The 21,360-nt window shown below is 37.4% G+C and overlaps 1 protein-coding gene across 1 annotated transcript in view; it reads right to left on the bottom strand.

The window, feature by feature from the left end:
• The window catches only part of Usp39 (ubiquitin specific protease 39), a 37,210-nt gene that overhangs the window by 11,807 nt on the left and 4,043 nt on the right, over positions 1-21,360 (bottom strand). Inside the window, exons 2-4 of the mRNA XM_083131801.1 lie at positions 18,093-18,242; positions 11,120-11,233; positions 1,996-2,171 (exon numbers count right to left, since the gene is read on the bottom strand). Coding sequence (XP_082987927.1) covers positions 1,996-2,171; positions 11,120-11,233; positions 18,093-18,242 — 440 coding nt within the window. The remainder of the gene's footprint in view (positions 1-1,995; positions 2,172-11,119; positions 11,234-18,092; positions 18,243-21,360) is intronic.

The raw sequence follows: 21,360 nt of genomic DNA, 5'->3' as shown, positions 1-21,360 counted from the left end.
ATGAATACAAAGTTTTAAAAATGTCACCATAAAATAACAATTGTGAAGACAGGAGCAAGGAATGTCAGAAAATGGCATTTTTGTTTTAACTTTGGACATTTTAAACATTCTTGTTTTGTACACTTGATGATCTTCATGCATAATATCTAGTTCATAACTTTATGAAAATAAATGTAACTATTTTACCTGTGATAAGACAATTATTTGGAAAGAGAACATTTTTTATTAACTACAGCCTAGAAATAAATTAACATTTTAAAAGAAAAACTGTCATTTCATTAAAAAAATATTATGCAGTAGTTTCCCTTGTTTTTCACTAGTTCTTGTATATGACTCATTACAAGATGTAGTTAGGTTTTGGGTCTGAAGATATAAAAGAGCAGTTTGTCAATATCGCTATTTATGATCTTTAAATCCTGCTGTTAATGACTATAAATAATCAACAAAATGTAATTTTCCAGACCTAAGACATCATTGTATTTCAAAATTTCGAAAGAATTTTGATATCGTGATTACATTACCAGTTAAGTATACATTAAAAAATGCCTTGTGTGAGACAATGGAATTTAAACATGATATGCAATGAAATGTATATACTGTACACTTTTCTCATTTGGGACCTACACTAGTAAGTTATCACATTACTTGATGTCAAATCATTACAATGCACTTACTATGAGGGTTACCCCAAATTCACATCATCGCAAATAATGAAGAAAAAAACTATAAAAAGACTTTCTGCAAAATGAAGCTCAGGTAAACAATCCACATATAGACTCTGCCGCAAATAAACATTCTATATTAGATAAAAGGTAAAGTTCCCCCTGCATACCATGAAGGCACATGTAATGGATTTCGGGAAAGGACCCCACAACATATTCTCGATCTCAACTAAATTGGAGGTGATGTTATCAGCATCATGCTCTGACCACATTTAGCCTCCAGGGTTATCCCCACGAACCCATTTATTTGAAGCTGGGTGAGGCCCAGAGCCACTTTATTCATGAACAAGGTTGGTAAAATTCTGACCTTAGAATGCCCACCCCAGGAATCGAATCCAGGTCTTCCGCATGGCAGTCAGACATCCTACCAAGTAGACCACCACGGCTCTAAGTCCATATTGCAAAAATATATTTTTCAGGAACTGACAAAGCATCAACAATGGATTTTTTGATTGCCAATAGAAAACACAGATTAATAAAAGCACAAAAAATTGGTGTCTATAAAAATGACTTGCTGCAATACAAGAATCGTCAATTTTGAAATACCGTCTATATATAGATGCTCGCGAAAAAGGACCATATTTAGGGAGTCTATATATAGCTCCGCCACAGTTAATGGGTTAAATAACAGGAATTTTATTCTAAACTTCATGGAGATTTATGCACAACAAAAATTTGCATTTCGGGACTCAAAATGATTTCTTAGCAACACACCATAAAGGTGTCGTGATGATCGAGCATAACTTACCTGCACAGTAGCTCGTACAACATGGCCTCTCCACAGTTGACTTGCACCGTAGAAGAGCAAGGAAGTGTTATTCGTTTTCTGTAGTCAGAGGGAGTGAAACCTTCTAAAATCTATGACAGAATGAAGGTTCAGTATGGAGACAATTGTTTAAGTCAGGGGACAGTGTACTATGTAAATTAACGGATTTGCTGGTCGATCTGCTGTTTCACTGCCTCAGTTGCCACACAAACTGGCCTCCCACTGTTTAACTGACATTTCGTCTTCCGTTTTCAATTCTTTCCACCCATTCGATCGTCACAACACCTTTATGGTGTGTTGCGGAGGAAGCATTTTGAGTCCGAAATACAAATTTTCGTTGTGCATAAATCTCCATAAAGTTCAGAATACAATTCCTGTATTTAATGAATTTCCCTCGTATAAAGGGGCATGATGATTCATATCTCACTATCAACTACAGGTCCAGTCACAATTAGTCCATCCAAGCATAGAATGGACTTCAAACAAGCTTTACAAACTACTACTTACTTGTAAAATTACATTGCAGTAATCATTTGCTTTGATATTATTGAGTCCCACAATTCCAGGGAGATACATGGTCCCATCTATTGCACGAGACAACTTGTCACTTGAATCCAGCTTTGATATATGATCAACTGTAAAGGTTGGATTTAGCACATATTTAATGTCATCTAATGACGAGTCTAGAAAGAGAAGGAAAAACCTTTTTTAAGTTAATATTTCACAAAGTACATTTACAATTATGCACCATGCCACAAAGGCATATAGAGTAAGTGATTGGCCCCTATCCCCACACATTTACGATTTTAGTCTATTTATTTATTAGAGGCTGGATGAATCCAAGAACCTCTTTTTGCACGAACAAGGTCGGAAAATTACCATTCTGGAAAAGCAGAGTTATGGTTCAGTGTCGAAAGTAGAAAGAAATTGAAAATCACATATTTCACCCTTGTAATTATATTTCAATAACCATATTTTGTGTTCCATATTTATAAATGATGGATAAATCCAAGCAAGACTGGTACAGGCTTATTGCCAACACTAGCATAATAAAGAAACAGACAGAGATGGGTATGTTTCCTGAATGTGGGGATAAACCACGCTTCTGCCACTTCTTCCATTTTTCAGCGGCGTGCATTCAGGATACGCAAGGTACGCACTGCGTACCCACAACACAGTAAGAAAAAATAAACATTTTTTCGTCTTCCCCGAACATGAAAATTCAACAATTATTGCTCCGAAAGCAGTTCCACTGCAAGAAATTCCGATTTCCGCACGAACACGCTGCTGCCTTCCTGAAGGCAGTCCCGAATGATCCCGATTGCGACTTCGGCACCCACCCGATCCGCGTTCCTGCCGATTTCCCCAGAAAGATGCTGTTTCTTCTGCTTGGTACCCTAGAAATTCGGAAGGTAACCCCATTGGCTCATATCAGCCCCGACCACGTGTTTGGGTCTGCCCACGCTTACGCTCTCTCCCACTTCTTTCCCGGTTCTAAGCATCGAGGGTACCCAAGATTTTGACAGCGTATGCAGTGTTGACAGTAGTCAACATATTTTTTTCTGGAATGCTTAGCTTACTAGCATTTAGCAGCCACGCGTAGATAGATCACTGTTGGGTTGCAATAAAAATACATTATAAAAAGTGATACAGGAATCAGACAGGAGGGCAAGAATATGTAGTGGTGGAAGATCATATTTAATATACGCGTAAACTATCACATATAAAATATTTATGTGAGGTTAAAGTTACACTAGCAAGTTGTTTTTTTTTCGTATAGGGAGGTGAGGACCAGAATGGACTGTCACTGTGTCGAGGGGAAAATATGTGAACAATTTGCAAGTTTCGCACAATTCTCAGAGTATGAGAGTATCTGTTTATCTCCTTTCGGGATCAACATTTCCTTTGAGTTCCATAGCATGGGTGTTGATTGTTGACCCAACGATATGAATGAATGATAAAAGAAAAACATAATAAAACACAATGCTTACAATGGGATTAGAATGAGCCCCCCCCCCCCCCCCTCCTGCCAGACATTGCAAAGTGATGTACGGTAGTTTAGCTTTTGAAGTGTTCTGGGATGTATGCCGACGTATTTTCTACTTGTCCTTAATTATCTCCCTTCTACAAAATACTTTGTCGACTGGCAACTCCGATTCATTCGTCCACAAGAACGCGTGGTTTTCGGGCATAGCGGACCGGACACAACGTACCGTGGGAGGTTGACTTTTGCTTTCTTCTGTCAGTGAAATTTGAAGCGAGTGTTTCATTCATATTATTTACATTACAGGATCTCTATTGTTTGTCGGTGCTGTGAAGTGATAAAATAAGGGGACCGGTTATTGATGATATACTGGAGAAGGGATTTTCGGAATTTACGAAAAAAGTGTAAACAATCCGAAATGGAAGGTCTGTTCCTGATTTGGAAAAATTGCTTCAGGCAGGAGTTGTGAAGGATGGTAAGTATATTAGGCATTTTGATTTTTGAGAAGAAGAAAAAAATGTCTCTACAGAGTGATTGACTGAGTAGAAAAACAGTGAAACTTTATTGTTGGCCTTATTCGTTGATTTCCTCTACGAAAGATGTTGTGAAATAGTAGAGGATACTGAGATTTATCAAATTTATTACATGAAATTTGAAAGCACGGAAAATGATTATGCCATTTCCTTCCCGTTCAATGTTCATCGCACTGCATGAAGGAAATAATCGAAGTTGAATTGTTGGACTCTACGTAGCTACTATCAGAATATATTTGCGAATATAAAATATCATACATATATTTTACCTCGTTACATTTGGATATTGATACAAGGATGAGAAATTTCCCATTATAAAATTGTAGAAAAAAGTTATTTTCTGAATAACATGATGGCCAGGGAGGAGGGGGGGGGGGTTCTGGCCCCCATAATTCATTTCGGTTGGCCCATGTTGCGTACCCTAGTTTAAATGTCACCGCACGCCAGTGCCATTTTTCCATCACCACCCTTCTTGATATTTTTAAAACTTTATGTTTTCAATCTGATGACCTCCCTTCATTTTGTAGTTATGGTTGAAATTCTTTGATACGCTCAACGTTTCGGCATACTGTACATACTTCTTTTTGAAGAGCCACGTATGCAGTGCTCAAAGTGGAAGGTGTTGCAGGATGGATGCATAAATTATCCAAGCAGTCTTGTTGCCTCCATGTTAAACTATAGGAGCATCCCCCAATGCTGGAGCAAACATCCCCCACCTAATAATCACTTCCAGCACTGCATGTCTACCTCTAATCATGTCCAGCATGTTACAGAATTTCAGCCACTGAAGAAACAAAAGTTCTTATTAACCTGGCAGAATGTGTGCTATCCTGTAGGGTGTAAGGAGGCACACTGGGAAAATATTACCCACAAACAAAATTGCTTCATAAACATCTAAATTATAATTAGTATTTGAAGCATGTAAATAGTAACATTCATTGATTAAAGTAATTTTATGAAGTTTGAGTTTCTTTAATGTTCATGAAGCTGATAAATATAAGGAAAACATATGGTAAGATGAGCGCTCTCTACTAGAACACAAGGTGGTAACTACAGTGGAACCTTTATTTTACATTTTTCAGGGGACCAAGCTTAACCTGTAACGGATGTGGCGTGGTCCCTGGGACCCATGGTCGAGAACAACGCTCTCGTTCTCGGAAGCAATAACATGCACTTTGGTCTCCTTTTCGGTAGCTTCATATTTTGGAATAGCATGTAACCTCCTGGTGGCTCTTTGCTCACTGTGTAAGTCTTTCGGTATACAACCTGGTGCGAGAATCATATTTGACGATCCTTCTTTTAGTGGAAATATTCTTCACATACTTGAAGAATTTGGAAGCGGAAGTGAATTATTAAAGTTACAATGCATATTCCTACAAAATGTTCACACTTATATTGCCTTGCCATGTCACCAAGTTATTTTACGAAGTGTACTATATTTGGCGGAACAAAAATCATTATTAGGATGCTTGTCAAAGTTTCCAACCGCAATAAATTTACGAACTTTCTTTGTCTTGTTTTGAACATCATCATCAATATATTTATTGGACTCACAGCATTGCACATGGCTGTTTATGCCCATTATATATTTTACTTACATAAAATCTACAAACAAATTTCAAATACACTACCATCTATATCAAACCTTAGAAATATATATCATTTTGTCTAAACAAATGTAAGTAAAATATATTCAATTTGCATGCAAGAAAGAAGCCAAATTTATGGGAAATGATTACTGATGCAAAGAGTTAACCATAAAGGTGAAGTAATAAGTACAAAAGAAAGAGCATTGGGTTTAAAGTGAGACGTCATTTGCGGCAGCGTATCCCATACTACAAATTGGCCATTGTTTTACCTTACGTAATGAATCCTGTAACAACGCTGAATTTTCGTGTGGATTATTTTACTTCTATGAGTTTGCAATGCTTTCTGTATGCACGTGGTTTCGTTTACAGAAGGTCTCAGAATTGGTGATTTGAACTTTAGACCTAGAGTTTGATAAAAGTGATAATGAAGCACTCATTTCGAATGACTATGGGCCCAATCAATGAGCTTTTCCCCTCATTTTGACATTGTATAATTTTTTGTGTTTTACAGTCACGTGACAATATATTTATAGAGCCATTTACAAATATGTGGCAGATTTTTGTTGCGATAAAATGAGTATAAAGACAGCAATAACGGAAATAGCAGATAAAAGTGTGTCATAATTATGTAAAGAAGGTCCAAAATATATGATAATTTGTGAAAAAGTTCAATAATGTTTGATAACTCTTGAAAATAGTGAACTCATGGGACCACGTGACACCCTTTGTGTTACAATCTGGCACCATGCCCATTAAGGATTAAAATGCAGGAAAATGTAAAATCGAGGACAATTTTTGTAGCATTTTGCTATGTTGGGACCATCAAGATTGAATGTAAGATGCAGGAAAATGTAATATCGAGGTTCCACTGTATTACTTTTTATTACAAGCAATATTACTATTATTAATTAATTATTAATATTTCTTATATGTAATTTCTCTTTGTATTTTTTATTTCTCTGTAATTTTTTATATTTTTTTTCTTTTTTTTTTTCAAAATTTTAATTATTTCATATTCAATTTTTTTGTAAACATGGTCAAGTGGAAGAAAAGGCTCCACAGCCTTAACTTCGCCATGTAAAAGAAGACGAAATAAATAAATAAATAAATAAATTACTTTGTGAGTATGAGTTATAATTATTTAAAGCAATTAAATGATCATATCTTTATTGATTAAACTAATCTTGTTAATTTTGAACATTTTTTACATAATTGATAAAAATGAGAAAAAAAAAAGGACAGGTTGAAATACCACACTGAAATATAGGAGTGCATGCATGGGTGAAATTTACCCAAGCACTGTTTCCATAGCCCTGCGAGCAGAACTAACCAAGTCGTCTCACAGCTGATTCAAGGTCCTGACAGTCAGAACAGTGCACTGGAAACACACTGAGATGGTTGGCCTCAATCACTCATTGGATGTGATCGAAAAATAGATATCCAAAATATCACCTGGGTAACTTTTACCCATACATGCATCCTTACCGGTTAATATTGACCACAGAGGTATATTTAATAAAAATAACTATCACAACAAAGTGTTGTGTTCAATTTGATTTGTTATGAACCAAGTATTCTTAAGAGGCCACAGCGGAAAAACAGACCTTCATTCAGAACACTTTTACTCGAAAACTATTTGAGACATTTGAATGAGCTTTGTGGTGAATTGATTAGAAAGGATGAATCTTAACAGTGAATATTGAAAATTTTTTATCACTTCCATATTTTAAAAGATATTAGCTGTCAAATATCTCAGTTTTTGGATCGGCGTATAGAGCCCGATTCTAAGTTACTGTAAAAATTAAACCTTGCAAGGCTTTCTTGCATCCTTCCTGAGTAAACTGATTTTTTGTTTTTTCAAATTGAGAGGCCCATTGTGACAATACGCCATTTGCAAACATTGATATGCATTTTCAAACAGCTTTGAGAATGGCTTTATTCGAGCCATAGCGGGGCTGGCCATCGGCTGGTGGGGTTATGTTCAAGTCCTACGAGTTCAGCCGTCTGCCGATAGATGACTCTGACCAGGTTTTACAATAGTGGGCATGGCTTCGCTTACTTCTTCTTCTACCCTTGGCATTGTCTTTTCCCTTGGGGGCGGCTTTTGACCGTGCTCCGACCATTTCGGAAAATCCAAAGTTGATTTCCTTCACCCGCAGTGGCGTCGCTAGGCCATCTGCTTTGGGGGGGCTGCAACCAGATACATGACTTACTACTATTGTAAATATTTTTAATGTTTGAAAATAGCAAAGTGATTAATAAGTCAATAATGTATAACAAGCATAAGGAATTAAAACTAACATAGACTTACTGCATTAATTTTTATGAAAACAGATGGATATTCTTGTCCTGTTTTTCTAATGCTGGTGAACTATGTCTTTATGTATCAGCTGTACTCTGCGGTTCGAATTTCTTGCAAAATTATCAATAACACAATCCACACACAATTCATGACACTCTTCCTTTTCTATGGCCAGTATTGCAAGTGAGGAAAGTCTGTCTTGGCCCATACTATTACGCAAATATGTCTTGATTCTCTTCAAACAGCAAAACTCCTCTCACATGATGCTGATGTCACTGCAATTTGCAACATTCTGCATAAGTTCGGAAACATGTCTTTTGGAATGGCGTTCATTAAATGTACTATGGATGTGATTGTGTATGTCAAGTTCTTCAGGTAATTTTTTGTATCTATAGGTATGTTCCTGCATTAACAATTGTTCAAATATGTTTTCTCGAAATACTGTATGTAATAATAGCTAAAGGTTGGGGGGGCTTACCGAGGGATTGGGGGGGCTGAAGCCCCCCCAAAAAGGGCCTAGCGACGCCACTGTTCACCCGGCTGTTTTTTCATTGTGTTTCATTTGTCTTATTTCTATTTTCCAAAAGGATAAATACATTAGTACAGAGACTGTCCCAATTGAATCTTACATACATTATAGCAAAATTAAAGTTTGTTTTAAGTCAATTACATGCTTAAATAGGGTAATCGGGACTGGGGCTACAGGATAAAGTGGGATCCAGACCACTGTGTAGTTCTACCGGGGATTCCTTGAATACAAGTCGAGATAATTACTACTAATTTCATCGAGGAAACTCAAGGACTTATTTGGGGAGGGGTCCGGACCCCTCCCCAAGAAAGACTTACCAAGTGCAAAAATTAAATAATGAAAATATATTTGTGTAGCATTTATTACAAAATCGATGGTTATAATTTCCTTTGAACTTATTGACTGATTTGTTGATTTTGCACAGAAAGGCTAATCGGGACTGGACTCACAGTTTAAAGTGAGATTCGAACCACTACTTGCATCCACCGGGTATCTAACCCGGGATCCCTTGATTACAAGGCAACGACGATACCACTGCGCCATCGAGGAGGCCCACTCTTTGAACTTATTGGAAGAAAGATTGGAATTAGGGGGCTTAGAAGGACAGTACCAAACAGTGGCGTGCGGTGATAAATCAGGCAAGGGAACAGGTCACCTGCACTTTTTGGGAGGATAAAGACAGTCGATAGGAGAGCTTGACTGCCGTTCGATTCCCGGAGGAGAGGGTGAGGAAAGTGGGCTCTCCCACTGCATGGGCTGCATCTACGTACAAGGGACTCTACTATATAACTACGTGGGAGCATAGAGATGATTTGCATCGCCTCTATAAATAAGCGAGACTGTGAATATGTAAAGAGCCACCACCACCCACCCACCAATACGCCTTCAAAACACATTGCATAATGCAGATGGGTGGCTTTACCAATTTCTTTCAAATACAAGTAGTTAATTATAGTAACAAAACATATTTTTATATATAGCTAATTGGATTTTTCAAAATTACAATAAATATCAAAGCAACCCATTTTGTTGTAATTCTATAAAGAATAAGTTAACATAGGCCAGAATCAGTAAACTTCCCGTTCGAACAAATGTCGCAGTTGAAGTAGCAGTCTAAACAGGTAAAAAAACTGCTTACTGACACGTAATCTGACTTAAATTTGGCTTAAAGCAGTCTATTTTTTTAGTTTAAAAGACCTTGTGACATTTGTCTTCATAACTAATGGGATAAAGAAAAGGAAAATTTAATTCGTAACACTACTAACGGACTTATTACGCCATTCGCATGATGTAATTAATAAATGCAATAATTATAATTACATGATTATTAAAAAGCAAACATTTCTTTGTAAATAACAATGTAAAATGCCTGTTTTTGACCAATCCCTCCCCTGTTGTAGGTTTGTTATCCAAGAAATATCAATCTGGAAATTTTGTTTCACAGGTACCTGTCATACAGTAATCTTTACGCTGTAAATATCAATTTTTTTAGCTCCCCCATCGGAGACATCTGGGCTCAAAATTTTGAAAAAGAGAATCAAGAAACGATCAAAGAGCTATAACAGTAATTCAGCCGAAATACTCTGATATTACATAACTTCCCTAACAAAAATATCCTAAACTTTGAATTTTGGTCCAAATCAATATGTTGAAAAAATACACGAAACATACAATGTACGTAGCTTGAAATGTACTGAAAACAATATTTTTTACCAAAGCTTTAATTTTTCTTAGATGAGTTATCATAATTACCGCAACTGTCTACAAAGGCTAAAAATGCCGCAAATCATAAGTCAAACAAGGCCGCAATTTTTAAACGAAGTCAAGTTTAGGAAAATACTACCCTTGCATAGGGGTTACAACAACAAAAATATATATAAATGGAAATAGTTGACCATTTTCTCAATTATTATCTTTTTGGACGACATGGTATTAAATTACCATATTTTGCTTTAGACCAAATATTAATTAAGATATGCAAGTTTGATTAAATTAGTGCATATATTGCGTATCAGTGAAAGTTTTATAAAAATTGATCAAATACATTCACAGAGTCGGTTTTATGCAAGGATAATGTTGGAAAATTTTCCGCTTGAAATCATTCACACTGAGAATCGAACCTGGGTTTACTACGTGGCAGTCCGATGTCATATTTTATCTACTTTTCTCATATATCAGTATTTACTCAGTTCCATATTTTTTAACAATCACATTCAGAACATACAACATCCATGTCTTAATCGGGATTCGAACCCGGACCCCTGCTGTCGTAGCGCGCTGTGCAAACTACCTCGCCCCAGAGGTCAAATACTATTCGTTGAAGAGAAGCTTCCACAATTATGTATGTTACAAGCCACATACTGTTGCTGCAGGACTCTATATTATCGTTCATCTGGAATTTTGACACGAAATGGTAAGATCAGCTTTTGGCAATGAAGATGCCAATCGACCAGAACAGCAAAACCTAGGACATGTCAGCGGAAAGAAATGACAAGGGTTTTACGACCTGTCAATCACTAACTGCCCGTGTACAGGAGGAGGCGTGTTCTTGAGGAGCCTCGCGAAGCGGGCCTGGACAAAACATCTGGTGGTGTAAACGCTGTGCGCACTCTATCGGCAGAAGGAAGGCGAATTCGGAAAAGGCCTTTCCATGATATACAGTTTAATTTCTCTCTCCATAACAATTTAACTTACCAATAATTTCATAATTGTCTGGCAGGCAGTAGAATTTCAATGTATGCAGATTAAGAAATACATGGTGACTTTCTCCAACACTATGTAGATAAGCATGGGTGTTTGCTCCCCTCCCTGGAAGAAGAAAAATAAACTATCATAAGTACATTTCACTTTGAAAATAAGCACAGCATCAGATTAACAGTTGCTTACAAATGTTAAATTTAGGTGATTGTGTTACTTGCTGCAAAAGTTACCAAAAGGCACAAACAAATTTGGAGCCTATTATTTGGCTAATGATGTGTGATTATGTGATTTTTCGTTACAGATCCTCATGTCAACAGGTACACAGTCCATTAGTTTAGTAAACACAGAATAAATGGTTCCCAGGTTCGATACCTGGTGGAGGCACATGGCACAGTGGTTCAGATCCCACTTTAAACTGTAGGTCCAGTCCCGATTAGCCTTTCTGTGCATAAGTCAAATTCAAAAATTCAAATTTAATGAACAGAGTTACATCTATTTTTCTGAAATGTGTTTGTACTTGCATGCTCAGCTTCTTCTTTAAACAACTATTTCAATAACAAATAATGTATAATCACCATCTTCACGATGAGGATGATGATTATAGGATGAAAATAATGAAAGGACACTCATGCCCAAGCCGGAATGCGAATCCGGGACCTCTGCCATCTTAGCATGCCGAGAGAACCAGTTTCAAGTTTCAAAATTTCAGTTCTTGTCAGAAAGGAAATTCGTCTAAGAACTGATGTGATGAGAAACGAATGAATATGCAGCAAGCATAGGAAATCTAATGTTAACATTTTCTGCCCATTTTCTCAAAGAAGTATTTGTTTCTTGTGTTTTTCATAATTTGGGTGGCTAAAAATAACAACCTGCTCACTGGCAAAAGTTCATCAAGATACTTCTTTTGGTGTTAAGTGGTCGGTGTGTGTTTATTGTTTTGAATATATTTGTGCTTGAAGCTGGAACAGTTTTGGCCCTTTGGAATGATAATTTAGTAGTACTTAAGTATGCAAATCTTTAAGATTATTTAACTAGTTCCTCTTAATTGCTTTAACAATTAACATTTCTTAGTGGCTTTGATTTGTCATGGAATTTTCGCTCTTGCATTAAACAGTAACTGTGACTTGCAACTTTCGTTTTTGTGTGTACTACAGCAGACATTCAATGCATGGTGGAAATTTCTTCTGGAGTGTATGTTGCAGCAATACTGCTGCCATAAGCTCCACACTGTACTCTCAACTGGTAAATGCCAACAGAAAAGATGTTCATTCTAATATTTTTAATTGGCAATTTATTGTATCTTCTGAACATTATCCGTAATGAATATTTCTTTTGCATGTCCAATCTAGCCCTCTAAAGAAAAAACTCAAATATTCAAGTATTTGTGCATGTTCAGTGTTAGAACTGGAAGAGGATGCATGGGATGCCCCCCTCCCCCCCTCTGCTAGGAAGAATTACACAAAGCATTGCTCCAGCTATCCAATGCCCCATGTTAAAATTTAGGAACACTCCCTCACCCCAGCTATCAAATTTTCCCTTTGAGCATGTACAATGTAAATTGACTTTATATTTTCCATCTAGGGCTGAGCCAATACTGATGTATCGGTTGGATTTTGTTTACCAATACCAGCCGATACTTTTCTGGTGTTTTGGTCTTTCACAGGGGTTCACAAAAATGTCATGCGACAGTTTCATCGAGTCTAATTGTCCTGAAATTATGTAAAATTTGAGATTTCAATTTATTTTGCACCAATATTTCACTGTATTTCATGTTTATATAAGGGGTATTTTTTTTCTGATTTATTTCTTGAATATTTTGAAGGAATACTCTGATAAATTGATGTTTATAATTGGAATGGAATGCTCGTCCACTAATATTAACTGCGGAAATGTGCATAGGGTGGGGATTTTAATTAATATTTTGAACAACTTTCAATTGCTATAATTTTCAACCATCAGTATAAGTATCGGTTCAAAGTGATATTGGCTCAACTCTGAATCTATCCATTTACTTCTTTACTGTGAAATATAATTCATCCTGCACCAGCCTCTGTGTCAGAGTGGTTAGCACAGCAGGGTTTGAATCCTGGCATGGGCATGGGTTCTTTGTGAGTGCCCCTTCATCAATTTCACAATATCATCACTTATCCTCATCTTCGTGATTATCCAAAAGTGGCAGAAAAGTGAAGTAAAATAAGCCAAGTCAATGCCGAAAAGTGAAGTAAAATTAACCAAATCAATGCAGAAAAGTGAAGTAACATAAGCCAAGTCAATGCAGAACAGTGAAGTAAAATAAACAAAATCAATGCAGAAAAGTGAAGTAAAATAAACCAAATCAATGTAGAAAAGTGAAGTAAAATAAACCAAATCAATGCACAAAAGTGAAGTAAAATAATCCAAATCATTTAGAAAAGTGAAGTAAAATAATCAATAATTCCTGCTATGAGAATGTCTGCTTAGGTAGTAATTTACTGAAAAGTTATGTGAAATTAGTAGCTCAAGTAGGAAACAAATCAGGGTCTTTGTCATCCTGTGTGAATGTTCTGCAATTGAGCTATTAAGTCAACTTCTGACCTTCCCACATTACAAAACTTACACAAAGATCCAAGTTACAGAAATTGTGAGGAAGCCAAGAGGTTGGTTTGGTACCTCAGGGGAAGCTGGATGATTCACAATTTTCACATAACTTTTCAGTATGTTATTGTACACCCTTTGTGTATCTTGAGCAATTTCATGTAGCTAGTTCTATTAGGTTAGGTAGATTTGATTACCTTGCATTAGCAGTTCACTTAGTATTTTCTACTTTATACATATACAACTACAACATTTTACTTAATCCTAAAACTTCCTGCCTGACTATGGTTCAAACCTGGGACCTTTGACTTTGGACTTGGAGTATACAACACTGACCACTCCACCATGCAAGCCAGTTCATTTTCCTTCTTATTCACAAATACATAATATTTTTAACCCCAAAACACAATTCCAGCTGCCAAAATTTACAAAAATGATACCACATGCTTTCAAGAATGAAACTTTGGAAAACCTAAAAATAGTAATAATAATAAAATCTACCATATTCTACAAACTTCACTACAAACACCAATTCAAACTCAGTTCAAAATGTTTTCATCTTCCTCCTACACACCTTGTGAAAATCATGAAGCATGCAGAAGACTGATCATGTATTTTGCCAGGTTCTTAAATTCAAATTGATACTATGCAATACCGATTCCATTTAGTCCTAATTACATTAAGTTGGTACAAACACACTACCCTTTCAATGATTTCTGACTGAAATGCAATCTTATGAACAACTTCATCTCACTCTAACGTTCAATGTGTACATGGGACACCACATGAAGATCTAATACTTGCTCACAAGCAGAAACACGGAAAAGGGTAAGAAGGTTATGGTATACCATGGGTGGTTATTCCATGGAATGAAGGGAATGAGTCATTCCCTTACAAAGTAGAAGTATTAACTGTGCTTATGTGGTCAATTTATTTGTACAGTTTCGTTCAAACTATTCTTATGTACTCGTATATCTACTTCTAAGGGCTGTTGTAAAAACCGCAAGATGTGTGTCCTCGTCGTGGTCCTAGGTAGCCAGCAGACGACCACCAGTGTCAGTGTCGCACACACTTGGCAAAGGGAAAGGAAGCATTCGGTATTCTTTGTAGATCTTCAACTCTGTCTTCGGCATAGGGAATGCATGCATTCCAGCCTCAGTTTCATTCTAACTAAATCCGCCTTAAAAATTTTGCAATATGTTTTCTTCATTTACAGCAAATTTTGTGTTGTCAGTTATCCCAGTGAATTTCATGTGCGTTATTTCTGGAATTTGTATGAAAAACATAGGTTTAAAAATCATACTTAACAGTTGACCAAATTGGTGCAGTTCAATTGACTCAAAGGGAATGAATCCACAGAACTCATTCCGGGTTTTGCGGGAGAGTAGCTGGGCTTGAGATCAAGAAGTTTTGAAGAGAAGAGATGGGTTATTTCTGGTGGTAGATCAATGTCCAATTTAGACTCTACAGTGGAACCACAAGCAAAATAACCTGCGCAGAAGCACATCGCGCCGGCGGGTGCAAGAAAGAGCAGGGGGAAGCAACATTCACGCTGGCTCACGTCAGCGTTGCCAGGCCTTTTGATTTCTCGGGAGAATTCCTTAATAAACTATTGCTATGGAACCTCCAACGGCCAGCTTAAAAACACGTTTCCTCCTCATCTTACTTGAACATGAAGGGGAGATGTGGAGTGGAACTCCACTCAGCCGTGAAAAGTGCTGTTTGAACTGTGAAATTATGTCAAACGCTACTCAATTGTACTATAGTGGAACCACGAGCGAAACAACCTGCGCAGACCCGCGGCTCCTGTGCACCGTACCCCCGCTAGTAGGGGAGGGGGAGAGTGGACAATGCTTCCTTATGGCTCGAGGTGGAGGGAAGAAGGGAAAGCTGCGCGGGGACTTCTCATCCCAAGGTTTTTTTCCTTGTGGTCGATCTATAGGACATTATTTTATTACTTGTACTACATTACTATTTTAGATGGCTGTATTTTATCCCACCCTAAACTCTATTTTAGTTATTTTACGTCGCTTTGGTGCCTCTACGGGTAAGTACGACAATATGGATGAATGAAAAACTGATGAAATGGATGAAGTGACGCAAACACAGTGAAACGTCCTTTCCTTACGAGGTAGAAACACTGACTTCTTAGCGTGGGCAAATTATGTTATACATGTATGTGTTTGTGGGTGTGTGTGTGTATATATCTAGGATGGCTGGCACCCTATCATAAGCGTTGCTATCTTGAATTATTGAGGAAGACATGCTGTCTAATTCACCAAATATATTTCACATACGTAATGCATTTTCTCATTATGGTGCAGGACGCGTGCCCACCCCTATCGATAGCTGTACACCGAACACCAGCAGAAGGCAAACTGATTTGTTATTGTTAGCATTCGACTTGAAAGATTGTGGAAAATCGCCGACAACGAAAGGCGGCACGTTAGCTTCATCTGTGAACACAACTTTCTACCATTTCCTGTCATAAAAATTACTCGCGATAATAGAGGCATCGCAAACCCCTTGTGTCGGTGCTGAGAAAGGGCAAATTTGAGGGTCTTTCCACGCACCCTCTAACCGGAAAATGCGGAAGAGATGAAAGATGTTGGTCGGTTCCCTCGGGCGGTTTACTTTCTTTTGTTTGAAACATGCCCACTCCTGAAATGGAGATCTTCGGTATATTTTCGCCGAACACAGGGTGCTGGGTTTAGCACCATTGTTACAAAAGTATCTGTGACGTTTACACCGTAAACAATGCGTGCCACTCGCCTTCACCCCCCCCCCCCAGTGTGCACGACTATGCCGCTAAATATAATATAAATATAAATATAATCCTCCGCCCCCAAGAACGTCCTTCATCCGCTACTATTAGATCAACGGATTTTGTAGCAGATCTTCTGGTTTCCCAAGGAACAATCTCCCAAATTTTTCAAATCTTACCTGGCAACACTGCACCGAACACCGATAACGGCAGGAAAGTTGCGCGAACGCTTTGGACGGAAGGTTTTTTCCCTTGTGGTCGAGCTATACCGGGTGTAATAGAGAAAAAAATGTGTTTGATATTTTAATCCAGACTAATGTGGAATAATAGGTGGTTGCAGAAGAGCATTAAAACACTACTGTTGGCTTTGGGTCCCATTTTCAAACAAGTTCTGCTCCTAAGCCCACTTCATGCATAGACAGGATAATTGGGGCTGGACCTACAGTCTAAATTGGGATCAATCTCTATTTGCCTCCACAGGGTATCAAACTCTGTATCCCTTCATTACAAGGCGACAACGTTATCACTCTACCATTCGGGAGGACCTATTTTCAAATGAAAAGGGTGTGTGGAGCAATTCAGGTTTCTATGACATGAACAATTTACTTAAACATCACAGCGTCATCGGCAAACTCAAATCCAGGCTGAAATTCTCCTGAGAACATTTGCAACTATGAGAATAAACTTGCAACAAGATCAAAAGTGCAAACTGGAGATAATGAATCAAAAATAGAAATTAAAGTTTTTACAATTAGTTGATAAAATGAACACAAAAAAGGTTTCCTGAAGACACATTCTACATTTTTAAAATTTAGTTATGGTCAACATTTGACATGACTCGTCACAGAAGTGAACTAAGTGTTGATGAATATATCTCGATGGAAGTACAAAAACTTTTGTATTACTTGAAGAAAAGCTTTTTTGAATTGTTCAAGTTCGTTGGTTTAAACAATTCCCATGTCTAGTGCTAGTGCTGAATGATCCTTTTAATCATTTCACCCAATTCACATTAATGTAGAAATACCGAAGGACTGTAATTGAGAAGCTGCTAAAACTGAAGTGAAAATGCAGAAGATGAATTCAGGAATCTAGTGATAGAAGAATTCATAAAGAAGACGTTAATAATAATAATAATAATGCTTTTTAAAATTTCTTTTGACATGTGCTTCCCTTGCTGTAAAAGTCACGGACCGCCCCTGTGGTGTACTAAATTCCTTCATACATTTTGCACACCATTTCAACATTTTTGATAAAAAAGGAGGCATTTTCTCATACACCGGTGTGTATGGAAGTGGTGGAAGATTGTTGTTAGGTTAGGCAGTTAAATTTAATGGTTATGTTTGCACAGGGGGTAGATTAGGCGGTAAGGTTCACAGCCTTTTTCTAAAAATCATCAAAAAATCAATGTTTCTCATTAAATATAACATGAAGCTGACTCCAGTTTAAAACAATAAAGAATAACTGGTGAAATGATGAGAAAATTGCCATAAAAATAAGATTTTACAGTCCCATTCTGAAAGAAAAAAATCAAGAGAGGAGTCACGTATATCAAACGCAAGATTCTCCAATATTCTGCACAGAATATATTACTATAGGCTAGATCAATCAAATCACAAAACATGAACTTACCTTGGAAATATTTCCCACACACCAGGCAAGCGTAAACATTGATTCTTGACAATGACACAGAACACAGTTTTTCAAAATCAAAGTCTAGCAGCTGTCTGTTGATAGTATCCAAGTATGGACAAAGTCTAACCTTTCTTCCTGTTTTGGTGGCTGAAATGATGAAACATAAAAATGTTAAGCGTTTACTTTCAGCAAACATGCACACATATATTAATCTCATATAAAATATATTTAATTAAACTACACAATGTTTTACATAATCATACACATAATACCTGAACTGATAAGACAGTTTTCTTGTACAAACACTGCATGTTCAAAAATTGTTACACTTTCCAACTTTGAGCAATCTGTAGTGAATAAATTGAAGAAACAAACAAAAATTATGTTTCATCATAGATCAGCAATCCAGAAGTTCTTGAAAGGAGAAAAATATTAGAAAGAAAGAATAGACTCTACCAAATTTTCACCAGGTGGTTAAGCTAGCTTTTGAGCTTTTTCCACCATATTTTAAACTGCATGTGCATGATCTACAACCTGGCTGGCCTGCTACACGGATGTGTGTATTCTGTAGCATTGTGGAAGTTCGTGAATGTAGTTTTGATCAATTTTAATGCGAATGCATGTTGTTTTCTGCGAAAATCTCTGTTAGTCATGCTGTTGCCTTTCTGCACAAGAGCACAATGTTCTGTGTGTTAGATGACGTAACCCCGTAGTCAGTGTTTCAAACCTAGCCATGTTTTCACTATAACATGACATGTCAAGTATTTTTAATTTTTTTTAAAAAAAATGTAAACTATGCTTGCGGTAACGGTTCAGATTGTTTTGTGGGTAAGACTCTACTTTACATCCTTTTCCTAAGGAATATACGTGTCATATATCGTTGGAAAGGTTATTGTATAAGGAATTCAACAACGTAAATCCCAAAGCGAGGAAAAATTACCTGGAGGAGAAAATCGATAACAACCGATGATGTCCGGATATGCGTAATTGAAAGTATTGAGGAAATTTTTTGAATGATGAAGCACATATTTAGGGGTGAAATGAGTGCTAATGGAACCTAACCTAACCTCGTAGGCATACCTCGTCCCCGTGAATGGTTTGTGGGGCTAACTGTGCATGGTGTTTGGAGCTAACGTGAATGGTTTGTGGGGCTACCTATGCATGGTTTGTGGGGCTACCCGTGAATGGTTAGTGGGGCTATCGTGAACAGAAACTCTAAAAAGAAAAAGGTACTTACCCGAAGAGATGCCGGCTGTCTGCAAGCACGGTTTTGAATGATGCACTAAATTATTACTGGGGATAAACGTATTTTACACTATCTACAAGTGTCTGGAATCTGTTGTTCTTCTCGCATCGCGGACGCAAAGAAGCAATCACCACGCAGAACGCAAACAAGCAAACCACACACATTCACAACACGGACACAAAGACGAGCCTGCAGTGTTGTTAACTCCCATCAATTACCACTAAATGCCAATAAGGACATAAAGTAGAGTGTAGCCGTTTTATGATTTCTCTGGTACTAGTTAGATATACCGGAAACACATTTAACTTGTTTATTTTGAAATAAAATTCATTTCTACTTACCTCATTTGCATAGCGGAACATGTAACACTTTACTATACCGGAGACGGATTTCTTCAAATTTACAGGAGAAAGTACTTACGCAAATCATTTTCTGTAGCGTTGTTGATGTTCGGGAATGTAGTTTTGATCCATTTTAATGCAAATGCATGTGGTTTTCTACGAAAATCTATTTCCGACGCGGTATTGCTGCTGCCGCCATTTGCTTTCTGCACGAGAGCCCAATACACTCGTATTGTCCGTATATGCTAAATTGAACGAAAGGAGTGCTAATCGAACCTAACCTAACAGGCCTAACCTAACCTAGTAGTCATACTTCGTCCCTGTGATGGTTCGTGGGGCTTTCGTGAATTTTTGGGCTAACGTCAATGGTTTTTGGGGCTAACCGTGGATGGTTTGTGGGAAATAGGAACAACAGTAAGTACTTGTTAATGTAAGAAATATACATTATTTTCGTTAGAAATTCATTGGTAAATTTCTCGTATCGGACAAACGGCTGAAATTTGCTAGTTCATTTAATTTGAATATTCGTACTTACATATTCTGCATTGAGAAACATTGCTGAAAGTGGCATTTCGCTTATTTCACGGAAATAAGCTCAATTTGCGACATATCGAGTAAGTTTTCCTCGTTTCTTTTTGCCTTCGGTAACATGCAAAATGGCGGTCACAGTTTCACTACCGTACTCGGCATGCAGTGTTTCCACCCCACTGCACCCAAAAATACCTACGTAGCCCCACAAACCATTGACGCATAGCCCCACAAACCATTGACGCATAGCCCCACGAACCATTTCCGGTAAGGTTAGGTTAGGTAGGGTCACTATAGGTTACAATAGTTAAAAATTGGTTTCGAAAAAAATATGCATAGCCCCACACACCATTCTCGCATAGCCCCACGAACCATTGACGCATAGCCCCACGAACCATTGACACATAGCCCCACAAACCATTTGCGGAAACGTACCTTCTTCAGTAACAAAAACACGTGTTTGGAAACATTGACCGGGATTACGTCATCAGACACAGGCTACATCCACCTGGAAGTAAATGGATGCAAGAGCTTTCGTGCATCGGTCACACATTTATATCGAAAAATAGATGATTTACCGGCAAAATTCAATGAACGATGCGAGAAAACACTTCCCCGAACTTCCACAAGTCTAAAGAAACTGCATTCGGTAACTAATTTCTCCTGTAAATTTGAAGAAATCCGTTTGTCCCATACGAGAAATTTACCAATTCATTATTTCACCTAAAGAAATGTTCCAAAATGCAGAATAGTATGTTAGCAATGTAAAAAATTGCAAAATAAATCATTGATAGGTGTCTCCGGTATAGTAAAGTAGTACTTTTTTCAACTAGGGATTACTTTTTCTTTCAATGAAAAAAGCGTTATTTTTAACATTAAAAGTATTTAATGGTCGTTGCTAATTGGCGGCCAAATTTTGACTCACATTGTCTATCGTCAGCTGATATGCAGTGTTTCCAAACTTATGAACCGATAAATGCTGCACAAACTATTCACAAGAAGTTTTTGAGCGAAAATTGATCCACAAACCATTCACAGAAGGTTAGGTTAGGCAAACATAGAAAATTGAATTAGGAAAAAAAAGAAAAAAAATGCTCACACATCATCTTGTAAAACTACCTTATTAACCGAAAAATGATTGTTTTTAATC

This window comes from Lepisma saccharinum, chromosome 11 (genome assembly GCF_977018435.1).
Source record: "Lepisma saccharinum chromosome 11, izLepSacc3.1, whole genome shotgun sequence".
NCBI classification, from domain to species: domain Eukaryota; kingdom Metazoa; phylum Arthropoda; class Insecta; order Zygentoma; family Lepismatidae; genus Lepisma; species Lepisma saccharinum.
The sequence above is the reverse complement of the archived record's forward strand: the minus strand, read 5'-3'. Positions and strand labels throughout refer to the sequence as shown.